Genomic DNA, 21,225 nt, shown 5'->3' on the forward strand with positions numbered 1-21,225 from the left:
TATTCTCAAGGGCTTTCCCCCCTCTTTTTAAGTTGTTAAAATGTGTGTGTGTTTTTTTTCTTTTACTCAGGTTTATCCAGCATCCAAAAAACTTTGGACTGATTGCATCTTACTTGGAAAGGAAGGTAAGAAATGGTTTGCATTGAGAATGTCTGTAGGTTTGTGATGGTTGCTGCTTTGAAGCTTTTGTGCCTAGTGCACAGAAGTAGTTAAATAGAATTTTTGCAAAGGGCTTGATACAGAAAAGATTCTCATGTGAATAGTATAGTGATATTTACAATTATATGATGACCAATTCTAAGCACAGAACACAGACTAGTTTTCATGGTTAATCAAAAATGACCTGATATTATATTTCCCTAAAAACACATAGGTTACAATGTTTTTTGAACCTCATTAAACTTCTAATTAAAATTTCAGAGTCCTGATTTTCCCTGAAATTTTTTCACAGTGGATTGGATGTTGGGTTTGTGAGCAAAGTGAGACATTTTGAATATTTACGTATATAGAGGAAGAAAGAGAATTTAGTTACTCGGAAAGAAGAAAGTACTTGAATGTTTCTGATAGTGCCTGGTATCTTTTACATAATTTGTATTAAGACAGCTGTAATTGTCCATCAAGATAGTAGACACTATATATATGTATTTTTACAGCCTAGATATGCCTTAAAAAGCTAGACATTTGTGGTTTTCCTCATTTTATACTTTGAGAACACTAGAGATTTTCCTTGAAAGTGTTACTTGATATTTTTAAAAAATTTTATTTCATTGGATCCTCAAAAATAATTTTTGTTTTGTAGAGTGTTCCTGATTGTGTTTTATATTACTACTTAACCAAGAAAAATGAGAATTATAAAGCCCTAGTAAGAAGGAACTATGGAAAACGCAGAGGAAGAAACCAGGTATGTTTCATTATTGTATGAAACAATGTCAGGGTTGGTGGAAATATGAAGATGAAAAATTTTGTAACAGGAGCCTTGTAGGTAATAAAGTGTACTTTAGGAATTGACGTTTCTATTAAATTAATTAGAATGTTATGAGCATGTTTTGATTATTTTGAACATATATTTAACGTGTTATATTTTCTACTTTGAATGCATTTTAAGTTTCTAGTATAACAAAATTAATGAGAAGTTTTATATTTTCATGCTGTCGAAATTGTGCATGTCAGAGTTAACAATAATAATGTAATTAAATATGAGAACCGTGACACCCTATTTAATATACCACCTTTACCAGTCCTTTTGTCTGTGGAGGGGACAGGTAGAGTAAGGGAGAGAAGAGAAGTACAGCATGGTGACCAGAGTACAGGGTTGTTTACTGAAATACCTGGGACCTGATTGTGTTTCAGGTTAACTTTATTTCTGGGGTTAAAGCACTTGACCTCAAAAGACTGTTTTTAATGCAGTGCAGTATGTTTTCACAGTCGCAGTTCAGTACTTTAGAAACTCTTTTCCTTCAAGTAGCTGATCAGCCGCCGTCACAGCTCCCATCTGTTCTTCCTGTGCGCCCCACACCCTGAGACCGCTTGCAGGACGCGTGGCACGTGTGGGCGTGGACAGCTGCTGCCATCTTCAGCATTCCTAACGCTCTTCTGGTTGCCTCACACAGTCCCCCGCCTTCCCTTCCCTGGTCACCCCGGTCGCCAGATACAGGTTCTCTCATGATGTGTGGTCATTGTTCCTCCAAAACAATGCCACCTGACAAGATGTGATGGCACACTCATCAGAAGCAGTATTTCTTGGTCAAAAAAAGTATAGAGCGTTTCATGAGTCACCTGTGTAAAACGCTGCTAGAGGTCAAGTGAGCTGCGGTGGGTGGGTGAGGGGCCAGGACTAAGACCGTAGTGAGCGAGGGGCACGGGGTGCGGGGCGACACGCTGCGGAGCACAGGCGTCCCCTTGTTTGTAGGGTTCGCTTCGAGAGGGTGCCGAGGAACGGTGGCGGGGCTGCTGGGAATCAGAAGGGAGGGAGGGGCCTGCTGGTGCAGCAGCCAGTGTTGCAGAGACAGAGCAGTGGCTGCAGAGCTCCAGGAAGGGCTAACCAACTAACTGAATGGCAGGTTGGACGTTGGTGGTGATGTGGGAAACTCTGTTGCACCAGAGGAGCCAGGGCATCTCCCCACTTCCCACAGACAAAGTGGAGTCAGGGTCCATTAGCCAGAGATGGTAGAGCCCACCAGCATCTTAAACAAGTTTCAACTACTAATTTTTTTTTTTTTTTAATTGATTCTTCCAATCCAAGAACATGGTATATCTCTCCATCTGTTTGTATCACCTTTAATTTCTTTTATCAGTGTCTTACAGTTTTCTGCATACAGGTCTTTTGTCTCCCTAGGTAGGTTTATCCCTAGGTATTTTATTCTTTCTGTTGCAGTGGTAAATGGGAGTGTTTCCTTAATTCCTCTTTCAGATTTTTCATCATTAGTGTATAGGAATGCAAGAGATTTCTGTGCATTAATTCTGTATCCTGCAACTTTACCAAATTCATTGATTAGCTCTAGTAGTTTTCTGGTGGCATCTTTAGGATTCTCTATGTATAGTATCATGTCACCTGCAAACAGTGACAGTTTTACTTCTTCTTTTCCAATTTGTATTCCTTTTATTTCTTTTTCTTCTCTGATTACCATGGCTAGGACTTCCAAAACTATGTTGAATGATAGTGGTGAGAGTGGACATCCTTGTCTCGTTCCTGATCTTAGAGGAAATGCTTTCAGTTTTTCACCATTGAGAATGATGTTTGCTGTGGGTTTGTCATATATGGCCTTTATCATGTTGAGGTAGGTTCCCTCTGTGCCCACTTTCTGGAGAGTTTTTACCATAAATGGGTGTTGAATTTTGTCAAAAGCTTTTTCTGCATCTATTGAGATGATCATATGGTTTTTATTCTTCAGTTTGTTAATATGGTGTATCACATTGATTGATTTGTGTATATTGAAGAATCCTTGTATCCCTGGGATAAATCCCACTTGATCGTGGTGTATGATCCTTTTAATGTGCTGTTGGATTCTGTTTGCTAGTCTTTTGTTGAGGATTTTTGCATCTATATTCATCAGTGATATTGGTCTGTAATTTTCTGTTTTTGTAGTGTCTTTGTCTGGTTTTGGTATCAGGGTGGTGGTGGCCTCATAGAATGAGTTTGGGAGTGTTCCTTCCTCTGCAATTTTTTGGAAGAGTTTGAGAAGGATGGGTGTTAGCTCTTCTCTAAATGTTTGTTAGAATTCACCTGTGAAGCCATCTGGTCCTGGACTTTTGTTTGTTGGAAGATTTTTAATCACAGTTTCAATTTCCTTATTTGTGATTGGTCTGTTCATATTTTCTATTTCTTCCTGGTTCAGTCTTGGAAGGTTATACCTTTCTAAGAATTTGTCCATTTCTTCCAGGATGTCCATTTTATTGGCATAGAGTTGCTTGTAGTAGTCTCTTAGGATGCTTTGTATTTCTGTGGTATCTGTTGTAACTTCTCCTTTTTCATTTCTAACTTTATTGATTTGAGTCCTCTCCCTCTTTTTCTTGATGAATCTGGCTAATGGTTTATCAATTTTGTTTATCTTCTCAAAGAACCAGCTTTTAGTTTTATTGATCTTTGCTATTGTTTTCTTTGTTTCTATTTCATTTATTTCTGCTCTCATCTTTATGATTTCTTTCCTTTTCCTAACTTTGGGTTTTGTTTGTTCTTCTTTCTCTAGTTCTTTTAGGTGTAAGGTTAGATTGTTTATTTGAGATTTTTCTTGTTTCTTGAGGTAGGCTTGTATTGCTATAAACTTCCCTCTTAGAACTGCTTTTGCTGCATCCCATAGGTTTTGGATTGTCGTGTTTTCATTGTCATTTGTCTCTAGGTATTTTTTGATTTCCTCTTTGATTTCTTCAGTGATCTCTTGGTTATTTAGTAACCTATTGTTTAGCCTCCATGTATTTGTGTTTTTTACATTTTTTTCCCTGTAATTGATTTCTAATCTCATAGCGTTGTGGTCAGATAGGATGCTTGATATGATTTCAGTTTTCTTAAATTTACTGAGGCTTGATTTGTGAGCCAAGGTGTGATCTATCCTGGAGAATGTTCCGTGCGCACTTGAGAAGAAAGTGTAATCTGCTGTCTTTGGATGGAATGTCCTATAAATATCAATTAAATCTGTCTGGTCTATTGTGTCATTTAAAGCTTGTGTTTCCTTTTCTGTCTGGATGATCTGTCCATTGGTGTAAGTGAGGTGTTAAAGTCCCCCACTATTATAGTGTTACTGTCGATTTCCTCTTTTATAGCTGTTAGCAGTTGCCTTATGTATTGAGGTGCCCCTATGTTGGGTGCATATATATTTATAATTGTTATATCTCCTCTTGGATTGATCCCTTGATCATTATGTAGTGTCCTTCCTTGTCTCTTGTAACATTCTTTATTTTAAAGTCTATTTTATCTGATATATGAGTATTGCTACTCCAGCTTTCTTTTGATTTCCATTTGCACGGAATATCTTTTTCCGTCCCCTCACTTTCAGTCTGAATGTGTCCCTAGATCTGAAGTGAGTCTCTTGTAGACAGCATATATATGGGTCTTGTTTTTGTATCCATTCAGCAAGACTGTATCTTTTGTTTGGAGCATTTAATACATTCACGTTTAAGGTAGTTATCGATATGTATGTTTCTATTACCATTTTATTAATTGTTATGAGCTGTTTTTGTAGGTCCTTTTCTTCTCTTGTGTTTCCCACTTAGAGAAGTTCCTTTAGCATTTGTTGTAGAGCTGGTTTGGTGGTACTGAATTCTCTTAGCTTTTGCTTGTCTGTAAAACTTTTGATTTCTCCGTGGAATCTGGATGAGATCCTTGCTGGGTAGAGTAATCTTGGTTGTAGGTTCTTCCCTTTCGTCACTTTAAATATATCGTGCCACCCCCTTCTGGTTTGTAGAGTTTCTGCTGAGAAATCAGCTGTTAACTTTATGGGAGTTCCCTTGTATGTTATTTGTCGTTCTTCCCTTGTTGCTTTCAATAATTTTTCTTTGTCCTTAATTTTTGTCAATTTGATTATTATGTGTCTCGATGTGTTTCTCCTTGGGTTTATCCTGCCTGGGACTCTCTGCACTTCCTGGACTTGGGTGGCTATTTCCTTTCCCATGTTAGAGAAGTTTTTGACTATAATCTCTTCAAATATTTTCTCGGGTCCTTTCCCTCTCTCTTCTCCTTCTGGGACCCTTATAATGCGAATGTTGTTGCGTTTAATGTTGTCCCAAAGGTCTCTTAGGCTGTCTTCATTTCTTTTCATTCTTTTTTCTTTATTCTGTTCCACGGCAGTGAATTCCACCATTCTGTCTTCCAGGTCACTTATCCGTTCTGCTGCCTCAGTCATTCTGCTATTGATTCCTTCTAGTGTAGTTTTCATTTCAGTTATTGTATTGTTCATCTCTGTTTGTTTGTTCTTTAATTCTTCTAGGTGTTTGTTCTTTAATTCTTCTAGGTCTTTGTTAATCATTTCTTGCAGCTTCTCGATCTTTGCCTCCATTCTTTTTCCGAGGTCCTGGATCATCTTCACTATCATTATTCTGAATTCTTTTTCTGGAAGGTTGCCTATCTCCACTTCATTTAGTTGTTTTTCTGGGGTTTTATCTTGTTCCTTCATCTGGTACATAGCCCTCTGCCTTTTCATCTTGTCTGTCTTTCTGTGAATGTGGTTTTTGTTCCACAGGCTGCAGGATTGTAGTTTTTCTTGCTTCTGCTGTCTGTCCTCTCAGCTACTAATTTTTAACAATAGCTTTATTCCTAATTACAAACTAGTATTTATAACATTTATTTTTAGAAATTATATGTATTACTGTTTAATTTCTTCAATCCCAGGTAAAGTCAGGGGATAATTTGATTTATATTATACCTCACCTTTGCCGGGTTAGCAGTCTGTTGCTTGTGATGACAGAGCAGGAAGTTTTGTGCGACAGGGAGTGTCTCTGTTACTCTGAAATGTCGGCTTTCTATCCTAAAGTTATCTGGGACAGCATTTCACTCCTTGCTGGGACGTACGTGTCCCTGTGCAGTTCAAGCCACGGTGGTGTTTTCTTCTGCACCACTTGTCCTCTGTGCTAGCACCCTTCCCACATCTCAGGATGCATGTGCAGAGCCAAGGTGGTCCAAGTGTACCCTCACCTGGACCTGAACCTTGGAATGCTTGCCCCTGGCTAGGCTCAGTTTCGTTTTGGGTAGGCTTTCTGACAGTCTAGTCCTGCCACCCTGAAGATTTTCCCTCTACTTTTATATTTCTCTGGTTGATTCATTGGGAACTTGGGAGGGGAGGGAGTTAAATGATGGACTTAAACTACTATCTCAGACCAAAAGAATCTTACCTCTGTTTCTTAGCTGCTTATGTCAAAATACATGGACAGTTTTTCAGAGGTAGGTAGTGTTGGGTCATGTTTGCTCTCTCCTGTGGAACCGAATGATGGGCGCTGATACCAGAAGAGAGGGGAGGCCATTAGACTTTTCAGCAGAAGAGTCACCTCAGGTTTCATTTGTGACAGGAGCCTTCTGGCTGCTCTGTTGAGACTCTAATGTAGGGGAGGCCAGTTAGGGGTTATTTTAGTAATTTCAGTGGCTTGGACCAGGCTCTCGTGGGAGCTGGCGAGAACTGGTCAGGTTCTGGGTATGTTTTTGGAGGTAAGGCCAGCGGGTTTTGCTGATGCAGTGATTGTGGGGATGCAAGGACAGTTAGCAGAGATAGGCTGTCTTGGCTGCTGGAGTTGCCGTTGACTGTGACGGGCACGGTGGAAGGAGGAGCAGATTTGGGGGGATAATAAGCACGTACTAGATTTTAAATACCTGTTAGACTTTGTCCACATGGAGATGTAGAGTGGGCGGTTAGATACAGAAGTCTGCAATTTAGGAAGAAGATCTCGGTTGGAAATAGAGAATTTTCTATATAGAAAAATGTTCAGAAAGACTTCTTTTTTTTTTTTTTTTGCCATGCCACGTGGCTTGTGGGATCTTAGTTCCCTGACCAAGGATCGAACCCAGGCCCCCAGCAGTGGAGGCTCGGAGTCCTAACCACTGGACTGCCAGGGAATTCCCCCAGAAGACTTTTTAAAAAAAAAAAAGAATCTAGTTACAAGTTAAAAATTTTTAAATGGGTATTTTTACCCTGGCAGGTATAGAGATGTGACTAATTTGAAAATCACTCTACTGCTCTATTATGCAGTCAAGTTTGAATGAGTAGGAATTACCTCGGGTCATCCCGAGCGATTAGAGATTTATTCCGGATTTATTCCTCTGATGTGTGCACTCCATCCTTTCAGGCTTTGATTGCTTCTCCCCTCCCCCACTCCCAACTGCTTACCTGTAGGAAGTAATTTTTATTCAGCACATGAACATGTAGTGTGCTGTTGGCTGAGAGATTCCACATCTGTGAGGTGTGATTTTTAACATTGCTGTTGCCATAGGGGGACCTTGCATATTATTTACGTAGAAAATGAGTTTTAATCTTAGAATCATCGGGAAATGAGAGATAATCATACTTTTGTTACAGTTGTGTTCAGAGATTATTGTTGGCAAAAGTTTTAACTCTTCTCTCAGAAATCCTGTTAGCTACTGCCCAAACCATTGTTACAGTCCAGCATATTGGCGTCCCATGACGAGAATGCGTGTGGTTCTTTATCAATTTTAGTTGAAGCAGTGAATGCTTATCAAAAATTATAAACCAAAAGCCCCTCTTCGGCTTTACTGTTTGGGATCTAGAATTGTAAATACCATGCCAAGTAGTAACTTGATTCTGTGTGCAACATTTTTGTTAGAAGTGAGAATTCCATCTCACTTTCCAGCATAAACTCCCATGTAATAAGTCTGTCACTGTGCAGATGGGATTCCTGTGGCACCTGCTCGTGACCTGCAGTAAAGCAAGTCATTGTTTAGAAACCACATTTTTCATTTCCAGATCTTCGAGGGCTCTTACAAGAATTTGTACTCTCCCTTCATGCCGACAACATCTTCCCCTTTAACTGTGCCAGCGTGTTTTTATTCCCCAGAGGTGTTCAGAAAGCGTATACTTAATGTAAATGTAGTAATTGTTGAAGTTGGAGGAGTTTTTGACTAAACCATTAGCTATACACTAGTTAGAAAGGGTGATTTAGACAATTAAAGAATTGGGTATAATGGAAGGAGCTTTAGATCCCCAAATGCTCTGCTTCTTGGTGTCTGTGACACTCTAGATGTGTCCCTTGGTGACATCTGTGAGCACTGGTTCTTACCTTGCAGGGTTTATAGGAGACTAGTTGTGTGTGCAGTACCCAGAGTGTAGGGACCGCCCAGTAAGTAAAGGGCAGCAGCTACCGCTTTTGTTGCCTTCAACCAAACATGCTTCTTGGTGATTGACAGCTTTCACTCTTCAAGAAAGTAGTCTCCAATTCAATTGCTTTAAAGGCATTAGTTATTAATATACTTTGATAAGATTGGCATAAGATATTTTCTGTTTACTGCCTGAAGTACTTTAAAAAAACCTCAGTGGCTGAAGTACTTCATTTTTTCTGTTTCTTGTACATTGTTATTTAACTAGCTCCTTGTTCTTAAATTTGGTCATTTCACTTCTTGGCAACTTCATTGTCTGCTGAGTGGGAATTCCTTTATTTATTTGTTTTCTAAAGACCTGAGCATTTTAACAAATGTATATGAGTGTTAGACACCCAGTCAGATGTAGTAGTAATAAATCTCAGCATAAGCTAGCATTTGATCTTTTCTTTTTTCTTTTTTTTAAAAATATATTTCTTTTTAAAATTTATTTATTTAATTTATTTATTTTTGGCTGCGTTGGGTCTTTGTTGCTGCATGTGGGCTTTCTCTAGTTGCGGCGAGCGGGGGCTACTCTTCGTTGTGGTGTGTGGGCTTCTCATTGCGGTGGCTTCTCTTGCTGCGGAGCATGGGCTCTAGGCGCGTGGGCTTTAGTAGTTGTGGCGCACGGGCTCAGTAGTTGTGGCTCGCGGGCTCTAGAGCGCAGGCTCAGTAGTTGTGGCACACGGGCTTAGTTGCTCCGCAGCATGTGGGATCCTCCCGGACCAGGGCTTGAACCTGTGTCCCCTGCGTTGGCAGGCGGATTCTTAACCACTGTGCCACCAGGGAAGCCCTAGCATTTGATCTTGCTATAGAGGACCCTGCTGAAATTGACCCTCTTCTTCATTTATCTTCATGAAATACATGTAACTTTCACTTTTTTTCATTGGAATTTTTATCTTGTTTTATAATGTGCTCTGCCCTTCAGAGTGAATAGCTTATTGTTTGGCAGGAATGTTTCATGTTGGGAGAACCTCCCTAACAGAATGAGACTTCTTTTTAATTGACTGTCAAGCGTTGGGCTTAAGGAGGGAGGAACCCGAACAAGAAACTCATGGGAGCGCCTGTGTCTCTAGGGTCCTTTGAAGAGTCTCCTTTTGAAACCATGGACTTCCGCTCCAGCCAGCCCGCTGGAAGGGGTTGAGGTGTGTGGCCTGTAACCTCCGTCCTAGACCATGGGGGCTGGCACTTTTCTTTACAGATCTGCCTGAAACAGAAGCAGTACCAGCCACTTCTTGTGAAAACCAGAGTTTGTTCCTTGCTTTCTTAGTGTCCGTGGCCATCCTTGCTGTGGGTCTTGATGCTTGTCTCCCGGGTTAAGTGCTGTCCGCAATCTCGGGCCTCCGTCACATCCCTCTGCACTCGCTGCTGCTCAGTGTGGGGCTCTGCTCTGGAGGTGCACACGCTTCTGCAGACTGTCTGGCAGCCCCAGCAGTTTCTTTGGCTCATTTGCACACACTTTGTAGGACTGGGGGCTGCGTTTCTGGAGGGATCCTGCCCTCTTCTTCCCTTTGACTGATCGAAACAGGTGCTGCCCTTGCCTCTCAGCCACCAGCACTGCAGGAGGGGGCCCGTCAGCTGTGGGACGGTTTCAGGCAGCAGGGCACATGGGGGATTGCTTGCTTACTTCAAAACCCGGGTCAGCATTAGAAGCAGAAGAGTATTCGGGGAATACAGTTATATGTGTTGTTCAAGTCTAAGGGACAGTAGACCTCTTTCCTTATCTTCAGCTGAGTTGACACCTCCCCATCACTTCTTAGGGCTATAAACCGTTTTCTGGGTTACGCAGCCCACTTGCTAGGCAGGGGGCAGAGTTTGTTGTTGGTATGTCATTTTGTTGGTTCAGAATGACAGATGAATGCTACGTTTGTGGGGGGCAGGGTGAGGTTATTAGCATTTCAGACAGATCTTGGGATCACTGTGATGTGCTAGGGAGTCGGATGAATAAAACATTCCCAGCTGTAAAGCAGAGCTAGTCATTCTTGGAAAGTATCTATTAAAATCTTCCTGATTTCTTAGTTTTCTCTAGCAATAATACATACTCAGGAGAAAAGGAAACTGGCAGTTAGCCAGGGTGAGAACCTGGGAAGGTCAGGTAAGGTAAGTGAGGGAATCATGGTATGGAAACGATTTAGCTGGGGTCAGAGTGGAAGAGTGGATGCCGTTCTTGGTGGGCTGTGAAAATTTCCTAGCGTCAAGGGATTGTAGATGGTGATGAGGACAAAAAGCAGGACTGGACCGGCGACAGTGGAGATGTGGGCTGGGAGGGATGTGAGTGGCGGTGGTTGCAGGGCACACTGTCGGATTATAGGGTCGGGGGGGGGGGCAGTGCCCACTGAGGATGGCGGTGGTGACTCCCTGTGGGAGACTGAATGGCAGTGACCTGAAAGTATTTCACACGTAGGATATCGTGTTGATAGAAAAGGCATTGACAGGCATCTTGAAATCTGAAGAATAACGACATGGCATAATGAGCCATGTGATAAAATCATCTCTGTGCTCCTGGGAGTCTTTGAGAGTCAATCTGTAACACCAAAAGAGGAAAAAAGGTGTCATAGGTAGATTTTCTGAAATTTGTAAAAGGAGGTTTTTAAATACCGCATTTGAGCAGTGTTCTGGAAGTGGCAGTCGGGAGCAGGAAGGGTTTAGATTCTTCCTTCTTCCTCCTTGTGTAGAAGGAGGCCTCTCCAGAAGGGGTCCCCCTTCTGGAGAGGACCCCTTCTGGAGAGGCCAGCTGTCTTAAGGAAGAAGCTAGATTGTAGTTCTGGGGAGGTGGTAAAAGACTGTGAGAAGCTATCGGAAGTTGAGGAAGATTTTACTCTATTCTGAGCAAAGGCATGAAAATGCTGGGTGTGCTGAGGGCAGCCCGGGCACAGACCGTGTGGGCAAAGGTACACCTGGGCTGGTCGGCCGCATGCTGCGGGGGAGCTGGAGTACGGTCCTATTCGGTTAGGCTGTTTGATTTCGTAATTAAAACACCACAATTTCATTTCACTTTTCTCAGGTTTAGCAAATGAGACATCAGAGTTAAAAGGGTCCATAATCTTATTCTCTTCCAGTCTTTGTTTATATACATATTTACGATTACAGAGTTGTAATTACAGTTTAGGCATATTTGAGTGTTTTACTTTTTAGTTTATTATATCCATAATATTTTCCTAAATCGCTTCAGTCTTGATAATGGCCATGGCTGTCTACTCTTCCAGTAAATGAATGTTTCCCCAAAAGAGTAAAAGCATAAAGAGGTTTCTTGTAGTATTATCCATAATGATGAAAAATTTGGGAACATATTAAGGATCTAATACCGGGGGGATGGTTTGACAAATTACCGAATTTCAAGTAGAATTGAAATGTGTAAGTGACAGATTAGATGTGGGAATTACAAAAAGAGAGTACCAACCTCGGCTTTCTAAGTGGAATCTTAACATTGTCACCTGTCTGATGGATCCAGACACTATGAACATTTGTGTGTGTGACCTTTTAAGCAATACATATAGACTACATTAAAGAGCATTAGACTCATTTTTAATACATGACCCCTAGTTACATTGTAGATGGTGAATAAGTTAATCATAAATTTGTTGCATAGATATGTATTATTCATCATTATGATTTGAGGAGCCGTTTGTTTTACTTTTCAATTTTACAAATGATGGTTCATTCTAGCAGCAAATTGCCCGACCCTCACAAGAAGAAAAAGTAGAAGAAAAAGAAGAAGATAAAGCAGAAAAAACAGAAAAAAAAGAGGAGGAAAAGAAAGATGAAGAAGAAAAAGATGAAAAGGAGGACTCTAAGTGAGTTAAACAGTTAAATGTTGTAGTTATTTTTAAATAATGAGATTGAATCTATTGAAGGTATAAAATTTTAGATAAAAGAATCAATGGGATGTGTGCTTTGATCACCTAATAGTTATTTGACATAATTAAGGAGTGGAATATTCCAGTAAGTATAACTTTTGGCTTGATGGACTTATTTGCCAGACATGACATACTCTGTTTCAGAAGGGATAAGCTACAATAATATACACCATCACTGAGATACACTGAGTATAATTTAATCTTTGATTTGGAAGAACCTCAGGATCTTGTGTTTTGAACCTCAGGTAGTGTACATTAGTGTAAAAATGCTGCTAAATGGTTTTCATTTATATAACACCTTCTCTTCCAGCTTTATGGATTTTATTTTTCATATAAAATAGACTTCCTGTTTTGTTTTGTTTTTTTAATTTATTTTTGGCTGCACTGGGTCTTCGTTGCTGCGCGCGGACTTTCTCTAGTTGCGGCGAGCGGGGGCTACTCTTCGTTTTCGGTGTGCGGGCTTCTCATTGCGGTGGCTCCTCTTATTGCGCAGCATGGGCTCTAGGTGCGTGGGCTTCAGTAGTTGTGGCACGTGGGCTCAGAAGTTGTGGCTCGCGGGCTCTAGAGCGCAGGCTTAGTAGTTGTGGCGCACGGGCTTACTTGCTCCGCGGCGTGTGGGATCTTCCCGGAGCAGGGCTCAAACCCGTGTCCCCTGCATTGGCAGGTGGATTCTTAACCACTGTGCCACCAGGGAAGTCCAGATTTCCTGGTTTGTTTGTGGTTGCTGTTGCTGTTTTCCTGGTTATAAAAATAATTCTTATTCTTTACAGCAAATCAGGAAGAGAGAGCAAAATATAAAGAAAATTAACCTGTGATTCTGCCACTCAGAGGCAGCTATCGTTGACATCTTTGTGTACATGTTTTGGCAGGGTTGGGTGCGGGGAGGCCCTTAGCAGCTGTTTTGTTTGTTTTTCCTCCAAGGATCAGCTTTATTGAGGCATAATTTTACATAGACTAAATTTCACCAGTTTTTAAGCATATACGTTGATATATTTTGACAGTTGTATGCACTGGTGTACCTGTTGCCGCACTTGTGACTCAGAACATTTCCATCACCCCAGGAAAGTTCCCCTGTGCTCCTTTGCAGTAGTTTCCCTCCCCCCATTCCCAGCCCCTGGTAACTACTAATTTGTTTTGCCTTTCCTGTAATTTCATATAAATGGAATCGTACAGTACGTAATCTTCTGTTGTGTGGCTGCTTTTACTTAATAAGTGTGAGTTCCATACAGGTTGTTGCTTGTGTTAGTAGTTTGTTTCTTTTTAATATTTATTGTTATTTCTATAATCCTCTTGGAAATACTGAAGGTTTATCTAATTTTGAGGCAGCTAAAGCAGCCTAAATCACTTGCCGTGTTTTTTAAAGAGTTGGATACTCATGCCATTCTAATTTTGTGCTTTAGGAAGATGATATCTATAAAATTTTTTTTTTTTTTTTTTTTTTAGTTATTCAGGTAAAACGTTTATCCTCCCACATGGTCAGTGGTTCTGCTCATATGTTACTGCCATATCTTGTTTTGACTTTGTTCTTAAAATCCCTAGTTTATTTAACAAGCGCTCATTTATTACTGCTGTGAGCTAGGTCTTATGGAGGATGCAGAAATACGTAAGATATGTACTCTTCCCAGGTAGTTTATGATCTAGTAGGAAAAATTAGGCAAGATACAAGTACTCTTTAAGGAAAAGAAAAAAGCCTGGAAGGAAAGAGCAGAGTCAATAAAGTATGCTGGCAGATTGAGAAGAGGTTGAGGTTTCCTTCTGCCTGGATAGTTTGGAGGACTTCTTGCAGAAGCTAGTGGTCAGTGTGGGTAGAACAGAGGGAGTAGTGTGAATGGACAGGCCTCTTTGGGAAATGGCAGATAGTGGTTTCATTAGATTGGAACGTAGGACGCCTCAAGAAGAAAAGCGGAAGGAGGTTGGGGTTCAGTTAGGTAAAGCCTTAATGAAAGCTAAAGCGTAGCCTTCACTCAGGAGGCTGCATGGCTGTGTTTGGGAATAGGTAGGATTAGAGTGGAGGAAATGGATTATTGCCAAAGCTGTTGTGCTAGAATATGGGTCCATGAGCAGTAGAGAATGGATGGGGATGCAGGGGTCAGGAAGGCTGTTGTAAGAGACTGCGACTGGGCTACTGAGGCACTGCACACGCGCAGAGGGAGCAGAGACAGAGGTGGTGGGATTGGTGGGAGAAACATCAGTGAGGGGAAAGGACCAAAACGAGGCACTAGTTCCCATACAAGTAACGAACACGGGGAAGAGCTGAAGGTGAAGTCAGAGCTGTAAACTGAGTGGTCGTGAGCGTGCTGGTGCTGTTAACAGCTGCTGGTCAGGGGACCAGGGAGCAGGAAGCAGGGCAGGGAGGGTGAGCGTGTTTTGGGACGGGTTGAGTTTGTATTGATGGGAAGCCCAAGCGGTTATTCCAAGTAACTGGGAGGTTGGGAAGTTTTATTCAGTTTCTATTTAAAGAATTTTCAAGGCTGTAAGCTTTTTGGTGTATGTATACTTATAAATCACACAAAATGTTCTTTTGCTGTTGTTTCTAGAGAAAACACCAAGGAAAAGGATAAGACAGAAAGTACGGCAGAAGAAACTGAGGAGAGAGAGCAGGCCACGCCCCGGGGCCGAAAGACCGCCAACAGTCAGGGCCGCCGAAAGGGCCGGGTCACCAGGTCCATGACCAGTGAGGCCGCGGCTGCCAGCGCTGCGGCTGCTGCAGCCACCGAGGAGCCACCCCCACCTCTGCCACCGCCGCCAGAACCCAGTGAGTGGACGAGATTGGAGCGAACGGGCCAGAATTTTGTTTGGGATTCTGTTTCAGTGCTGGGATGAGGCAGGAGGGACCTCTGATATTGATGGCCTAGAAATGCTGATCTGAAACTCTGGCCTTTAAATTTTTTTTTTTTTAATAAATTTATGTATTTTATTTAGTTTTGGCTGCGTTGGGTCTTCGTTGCTGCACACGGGCTTTCTCTAGTTGCAGTGAGCAGGGGCTACTCTTCGTTGCGGTGCGCGGGCTTCTCATTGCGGTGGCTTCTCTCGTTGCGGAGCATGGGCTCTAGGCTCACGGGCTTCAGTAGTTGTGGCGCGTGGGCTTCAGTAGTTGTGCCTCGTGGGCTCTAGAGCGCAGGCTCAGTAGTTGTGGCGCACGGGCTTAGTTGCTCCGCGGCGTGTGGGATCTTCCCGGAGCAGGGCTCAAACCCGTGTCCCCTGCATTGGCAGGCGGATTCTCAACCGCTGCACCACCAGGGAAGCCCTAAATTTGTTAGACTTTAATATCAAAGTCTTTCGAAAAAGAACACGAGCAGCCCCAACCTTACTACCTAATACAGCTGTTTTTCTTTTTCCTTAGTTGTAATCCTAGAGTGTGTGCCACCTTGTTTCCTGATATTCTAGACTGGGCACATGTCATGAACGTTTTCTACTTTCTAAGTGATCTTCATTTTCACTTTCAGTGGCTCTGAGATGTTGGCCATCTCCTCCCGCCTTTAAAACTAATATGGATAGCACTTTAATGAAAAAAAAAAATCTTTATTCACATGGCATTTTCTTTCTGTTAAATTAGTTTTCATGGAAATAAATTCTTAGACAAGGGAATACTGGGTCTAAGAGTACAGGCATTTTTCTCTTTCTTATTAAGGACTGTCTTCAGTAGTTTATAAAGGGATCATATTAACGATGAGTACCATCATTGGTGGTTCAGTGGTACCAAGTTTATCATAACGTGAAGTCTGAAAGAAATCGCAAGTTTTTTTGTTTTTGTTTTTTTTAATTAATTAATTTATTTTTGGCTGTGTTGGGTCTTCGTTTCTGTGCGAGGGCTTTCTCTAGTTGTGGCAAGCAGGGACCACTCTTCATCGCAGTGCGCGGGCCTTTCACCGTCGCGGCCTCTCTTGTTGCGGGGCACAGGCTCCAGACGCGCAGGCTCGGTAGTTGTGGCGCACGGGCCCAGTTGCTCCGCGGCATGTGGGATCTTCCCAGACCAGGGCTCGAACCCGTGTCCGCTGCATTGGCAGGCAGACTCTCAACCACTGCGCCACCAGGGAAGCCCAAATCGCAAGTTTTGGAAAGAACAGGAATGAAGTGAAGGAAACAATTGGACAAGCAGATGGGGGCAGATCATGGTGGGCTTTGTTTGAACTATATACTGCTTTGCTTACAAAGTAGGGAGCTTACAGAGGTTTTTTAAACAGAGGAGTGTTGTGATTAGATTGGTGTCTTAGAAAGATAACTCTGGTGACAGTGTGGAGGAGGTGTGTTTGGGGTAAGGGCTGGAGGCTGAGGGACCGGCTAGAAGGGCATCATTATGCATTCAGTGGTCCAGGCAGCGAGGGGGTGTATTCAGGAGACTAGGATTGACATACATCATTGCATGTGAGGGGTAGATGGATGGAAAGATTTAAAAATTAGTCTAAGGCTTCAAAAATTAGTCTGAAGATCCTGATAATAATTGGAGTGACTGGGTGGATGGTAGTAATGTTAATTGAGAAGGAGAATATAGCAGGAGCTCATTTTAGGCCTGAGAGTCTCAGTTTTCTAAAGTAAAGGAGAAAGTGTTCAGTTTGTGATCCATCTGTTTGCTAGATTTCAGGCACTGAGATTGAACACAGGGACTTCCAGGAGTTCGGGGGAGATGGGGGTTCAGAGAACAGGAGAGGACTGTGCCTGCCTGGGCAGGAAGCAGAAGGGCGACTGCTTCTTTTGACACTTCAGGAGAGAAGGGATGGAGCTCTAGGAAGTGGGGAGGCACCGCATTCAAACATGTGGACATGGATGGAATGTTAAAGAACGTTGAGGAAGACCATGGCGCTGAGGAGTGTGGGATTTTCCCCTCTATTACAGTAGAGGAGAGGCTGATACCATCCTATTTCCATAGTTTCTTTCACCTAATGCTTTAAAGTGGCTTTATGTCAGATAAATATTTAGGCTATAGATTATACGGTTGGTGCCATATAATCTGTGAATGAAGGACTTAATTTTTCTCTGGCTTATTGGGTTCTGTCTTTATTTCAGTTTCTACAGAACCTGTAGAGACCTCTCGATGGACAGAAGAAGAAATGGAAGTTGCTAAAAAAGGTAAATGATAGTAGTTCAGGTTCTTCAGGTTTGTTTTTCTTTGTTTGTTTGTTTTTAGGGTTATTGGTAATGAGTGAGATGGAACTAATTTCTTTTTAATTGAAAAAAAAAGTTCGTTCTTCCACAATGGTAAGTAGAATTTAGAAGTACCCTTAAGAGTTCTTTTTGATGGTGTGGTTCCCTGTAAGGTGCCCCAGTGTGCCTTGTTTTAGAGGCCCACTTTTGAGGAATTTTTCTCTCTCATTTTGTTTTGAATGTCTTATTAGAGAGCAAGTAAGCTACTTTCAGTTTTCCAGAATAGTTGTGATTAAATGCTATTAAAGTTTTGGTAGGTATTTGATATAAAAAGTCTCTTATTTAAAAGTTGCATTTAATAGAATGGTAAATACTTTCTCAGTTTGCATTTAGTAGGGCTAAGTTTGATATAAAATGATTCAGAGGAGAGAGCATGGACTTTGTAGCCAGACAGATGAAGGTTTGAATTCTGCTTCTGACACTTTCCTAGCTGTGTGGCCTTCATCTTACTCTGGAACTTTACGGATCTTGTGTTCTTCTGTTGTTTCTTACAAATGTCACACAGTTTGAGATTGAACTAAGATTTCTAAAAGGATAGGTAATTGAATTGGTTTATAAATAAAAAATTATTTTTTGAGTAAACTAATTTTGAGAAAGATTAGCCAGCTCTTTTGGGGGTTAAGGATTTACCCTGTAGTTCTAAAGAGAAATTATTGCAAATAGCTTGAACTTTTAGTGACACATTTCAGATTTATTTTCTGTTTAGCTGGTAATGAGTAATGCATTTAAGAATCATATAAACCAAGCTTACCAAAAATACAGCAGCTTAGAGCGTTCTGTCTTCAGAATATTTTTGTTTGAAGTTTATTGCCATGGTTAGCACATCTGTGACTGTCATGCTTCCGTGTATTACTGTCATCTGACCATCCCAGCGTCACAGTGGAGTAGGTAGGTGTCAGCTCTGCCACAGCGTGCTTTTGTCAGGTGCACGTCCTAGCACGTGACTGCTCAGGCCCCACTCCTTCCAGCTTTTAGTCATAACGTCAGCAGGATCTGGAGGTGATCTTCCAGTTATCATTGTGCAGGAAGCTACTGGTGTTAACCTTGAAAAATTGATGTTTTCCCATGAATTAATGAATTTGTACTAGAAATTCCTGCTTGGATACACCTATGTCTAAAATATCTCTCTGTATTTACGCATTTATATATCCATACTCGTTGCACATATGCATCTGTGTGCATACGTGCATCATTTGTTGGAAGAAATGTCAGATTGCATAGGTTCCTGTGATGTATTGTATTACAACAGGTCTAAAAGAAAAAAAAACTGGTTAATATTTTTGAGGGCATCCTTGATTGGGAATGGACTGAAGACATGCTGATTATAAATGGAACCTTAAGTATATCTTTACTTTGTGTTAATCACTTACATTTGATTACCTTATTAACTTTGTATTGATATACTGTTTCCAAAGATTTAGAAGTACTGTACCTAATGACTCATTTTACAGTGTTTGGGCTCTTACTGTGTGTCCAGCATTGTCCTCGTACTCTGGGAGATACATAACAAGGATAAGGTTGAGTCCTTCCATTAATGAGCATGTTTTAACTTTGGGTAGAAAAATAGAGCTGTTAATGAGTTTTGTGTGAATCTCATTTCAGCAAGCATTGAAGTATATCAATAAATAATTCAAAAAAACACTTTTAGTGTTAATGATTGTGAATGCAATGGATTAAGTTGATTTTATTATTTTTCTTGTTTGCTTTATCAGGTGACTACTCAGTTAATGTTTGGTCTGTTTTTAAAATACAGGTCTAGTAGAACATGGTCGTAACTGGGCAGCAATTGCCAAAATGGTGGGAACTAAAAGTGAAGCCCAATGTAAAAACTTCTATTTTAACTATAAGAGACGACACAATCTTGACAACCTCTTGCAGCAGCATAAACAGAAAGTGAGTATATCAGGGTTGGTGAGTCTTTTACTTACTGTTTTTTACTTAGTTTTTTTTTTTGAGCTTCAAAGATTGGTTTTGAAGGAAACATTTTTGTATCTTGTATTTTTTTTTTTTTTAACATCTTTACTGGAGTATAATTGCTTTACAGTGTTGTGTTAGTTTCTGCTGTATAACAAAGTGAATCAGCGTATCTTGTATTTTTATTTGCATTTCCCTGTAAAGGGAAATGCTAGTTTCTTGGCACACGTTGACGATTTGTTTATTTACTGCTAAGGAGTAAAATTTCTGTTAGTACTAATGGCGATTCAGTACTTTTGAGTTTCTGTGGGCTGGATTTGAAAAATATAAGCATTTTGGAGTTTGAATTGAAAACTCTAGTTCTGTTTACCATGTTGATTGAGTTGATTTGGCATATTAAAAAACATTTTCTCAGAGAGAAAGATTCCATGGGGTAAAAACTAAAAACCGGCAAGTTTTGAAAATTATTGAAAGATTATTAGAGATTATTGAAAATTCCTTAACCAGGAAGTTCCAGTGTTCTCAGAGTTCACAGAGCTCTTTGAGGGTTCCATGAAGTCAAAGCTATTTTCATAAAAATATTCAGACGTTTCCTTTTTCCACTGTCCGGACGTTTGCATCCATGGTGTCAAAGCAGCTGTGAGTGAGAGTGCTGGGGCCTTAGCACAAAGGGCACCACCGCGCTCAGCGTCCTCCTCATCTCCAAGCACTTGCAGCTTTGTTTTGTAAATGGCCATTTCCCTTAAGAATGCCCTTGATGAAGCCACTAAAAATGGGCTTTGGTAAATCTTGAGCCTTACAGGCCCTCTGCTCGGTCCCAGTGCAGCGGGTCTCAGGGAAGGCACTCTTGTGTCGTTTGAGTTCCAAGCTGAACTAGCCCCCCCTTTTCCATGGAATGTTATTTTTAATTAAAAGAATGACAGAACAGATATGGTTTTTCAGACCTGAATATTTTGCAGACATCTTCTCAAAAATGAATGAGCCTGTCTTGAAAGAAAACAGCCATTAGTATTTGTTGCCACTTCTAAATTTCCAGCTTTCAGGCAAAAACTAGAATTTTGGAAAGTGTGTATCTCTCACCGTGAGATTAACATCTTCACAATACTCAGACTTTTCTGATGAGATTAGTGGTAATGATAACTAATGTGATATTTTGATATATAATGAAATGTATCCAAATTTTAAAAAATCTCTGTAACTCATTTTCCAAGTGACCAACTCATGATGTCACAATGTATGTTGTGTATGGATAAAAGATCCATAAAATGTTCTTTAATACACCAAAGTACAAGATAGAGGAATGCATTTTAATAGAGTACCAAAAATGTATCGATACGTTTCAGATTTCACATTGCAACTAACCTTGAGTAGAGCATTTTATCCTTTTTAAAAAGATTTCAGGAAAACATGACAAAATGTCTAGTACCTTTTAAAACTCAGTGGAAGATTTATAGGTGTTACATTTCCGTTTAAAACGAATACTCTCATATAATGAAGAAGGGCTCTGGAGGTACAGTAGCTCACTGCGTGTGAAGAGAGGGATGTCGCAGTCATGGTAAATTGCTGTCTCTTCTGCAGCCGTCCAGGACAGCGCCCCACAGAATGGGTGGATGCTGCCAGAGGAGGGTACAGATTGGGCACTGAGAAAACCCATAGAGTAGCTGTTAGCTAATGCTCAAAAATAGAGCATTCATGGAACCTTCTGAAGGCTTCTTAGAAAATGTAGCCAGAGGAGTCTTTCCTTGTGTTCTTGCTCAGAACATAAGGATAGATTTTTTTTTTTGGTCTTCAGAATTTCATCTAGTTCTATTACTCTGATGTCAGAAAATGGATTTTTCTCTTGACTTAATTAATGCTTTAGGTTGGATCCTAAATAGCATATTCATATCTAAACTAAGAATAAGAAGAAATAAGAATAAGAATATTGGTAATTTTTCACAGTTGGTATGGTAGTGGGAATCTGTTACCTATTACCTCTGAGGAATCTCTCCCTGGGAGAGGCTGGCAGCTGATGCCTGGTGA

General features: G+C 41.0%; 1 protein-coding gene across 4 annotated transcripts in view; it reads left to right on the forward strand.

Moving 5' to 3' along the window:
- NCOR1 (nuclear receptor corepressor 1) overlaps positions 1 to 21,225 on the forward strand; it is a 144,787-nt gene that overhangs the window by 67,121 nt on the left and 56,441 nt on the right. For 3 of the 4 annotated variants that reach the window (XM_068531639.1, XM_068531637.1, XM_068531638.1), the window contains exons 13-18: positions 71 to 125; positions 800 to 901; positions 11,960 to 12,084; positions 14,685 to 14,902; positions 17,152 to 17,214; positions 19,043 to 19,182. In XM_068531639.1, coding sequence (XP_068387740.1) covers positions 71 to 125; positions 800 to 901; positions 11,960 to 12,084; positions 14,685 to 14,902; positions 17,152 to 17,214; positions 19,043 to 19,182 — 703 coding nt within the window. Of the gene's footprint in view, positions 1 to 70; positions 126 to 799; positions 902 to 11,956; positions 12,085 to 14,684; positions 14,903 to 17,151; positions 17,215 to 19,042; positions 19,183 to 21,225 lie in introns of all 4 variants that reach the window. The other variant, XM_068531636.1, reaches the window with a different exon arrangement.

Source organism: Eschrichtius robustus, chromosome 20 (assembly GCF_028021215.1).
Source record: "Eschrichtius robustus isolate mEscRob2 chromosome 20, mEscRob2.pri, whole genome shotgun sequence".
Taxonomy (NCBI): Eukaryota; Metazoa; Chordata; class Mammalia; order Artiodactyla; family Eschrichtiidae; genus Eschrichtius; species Eschrichtius robustus.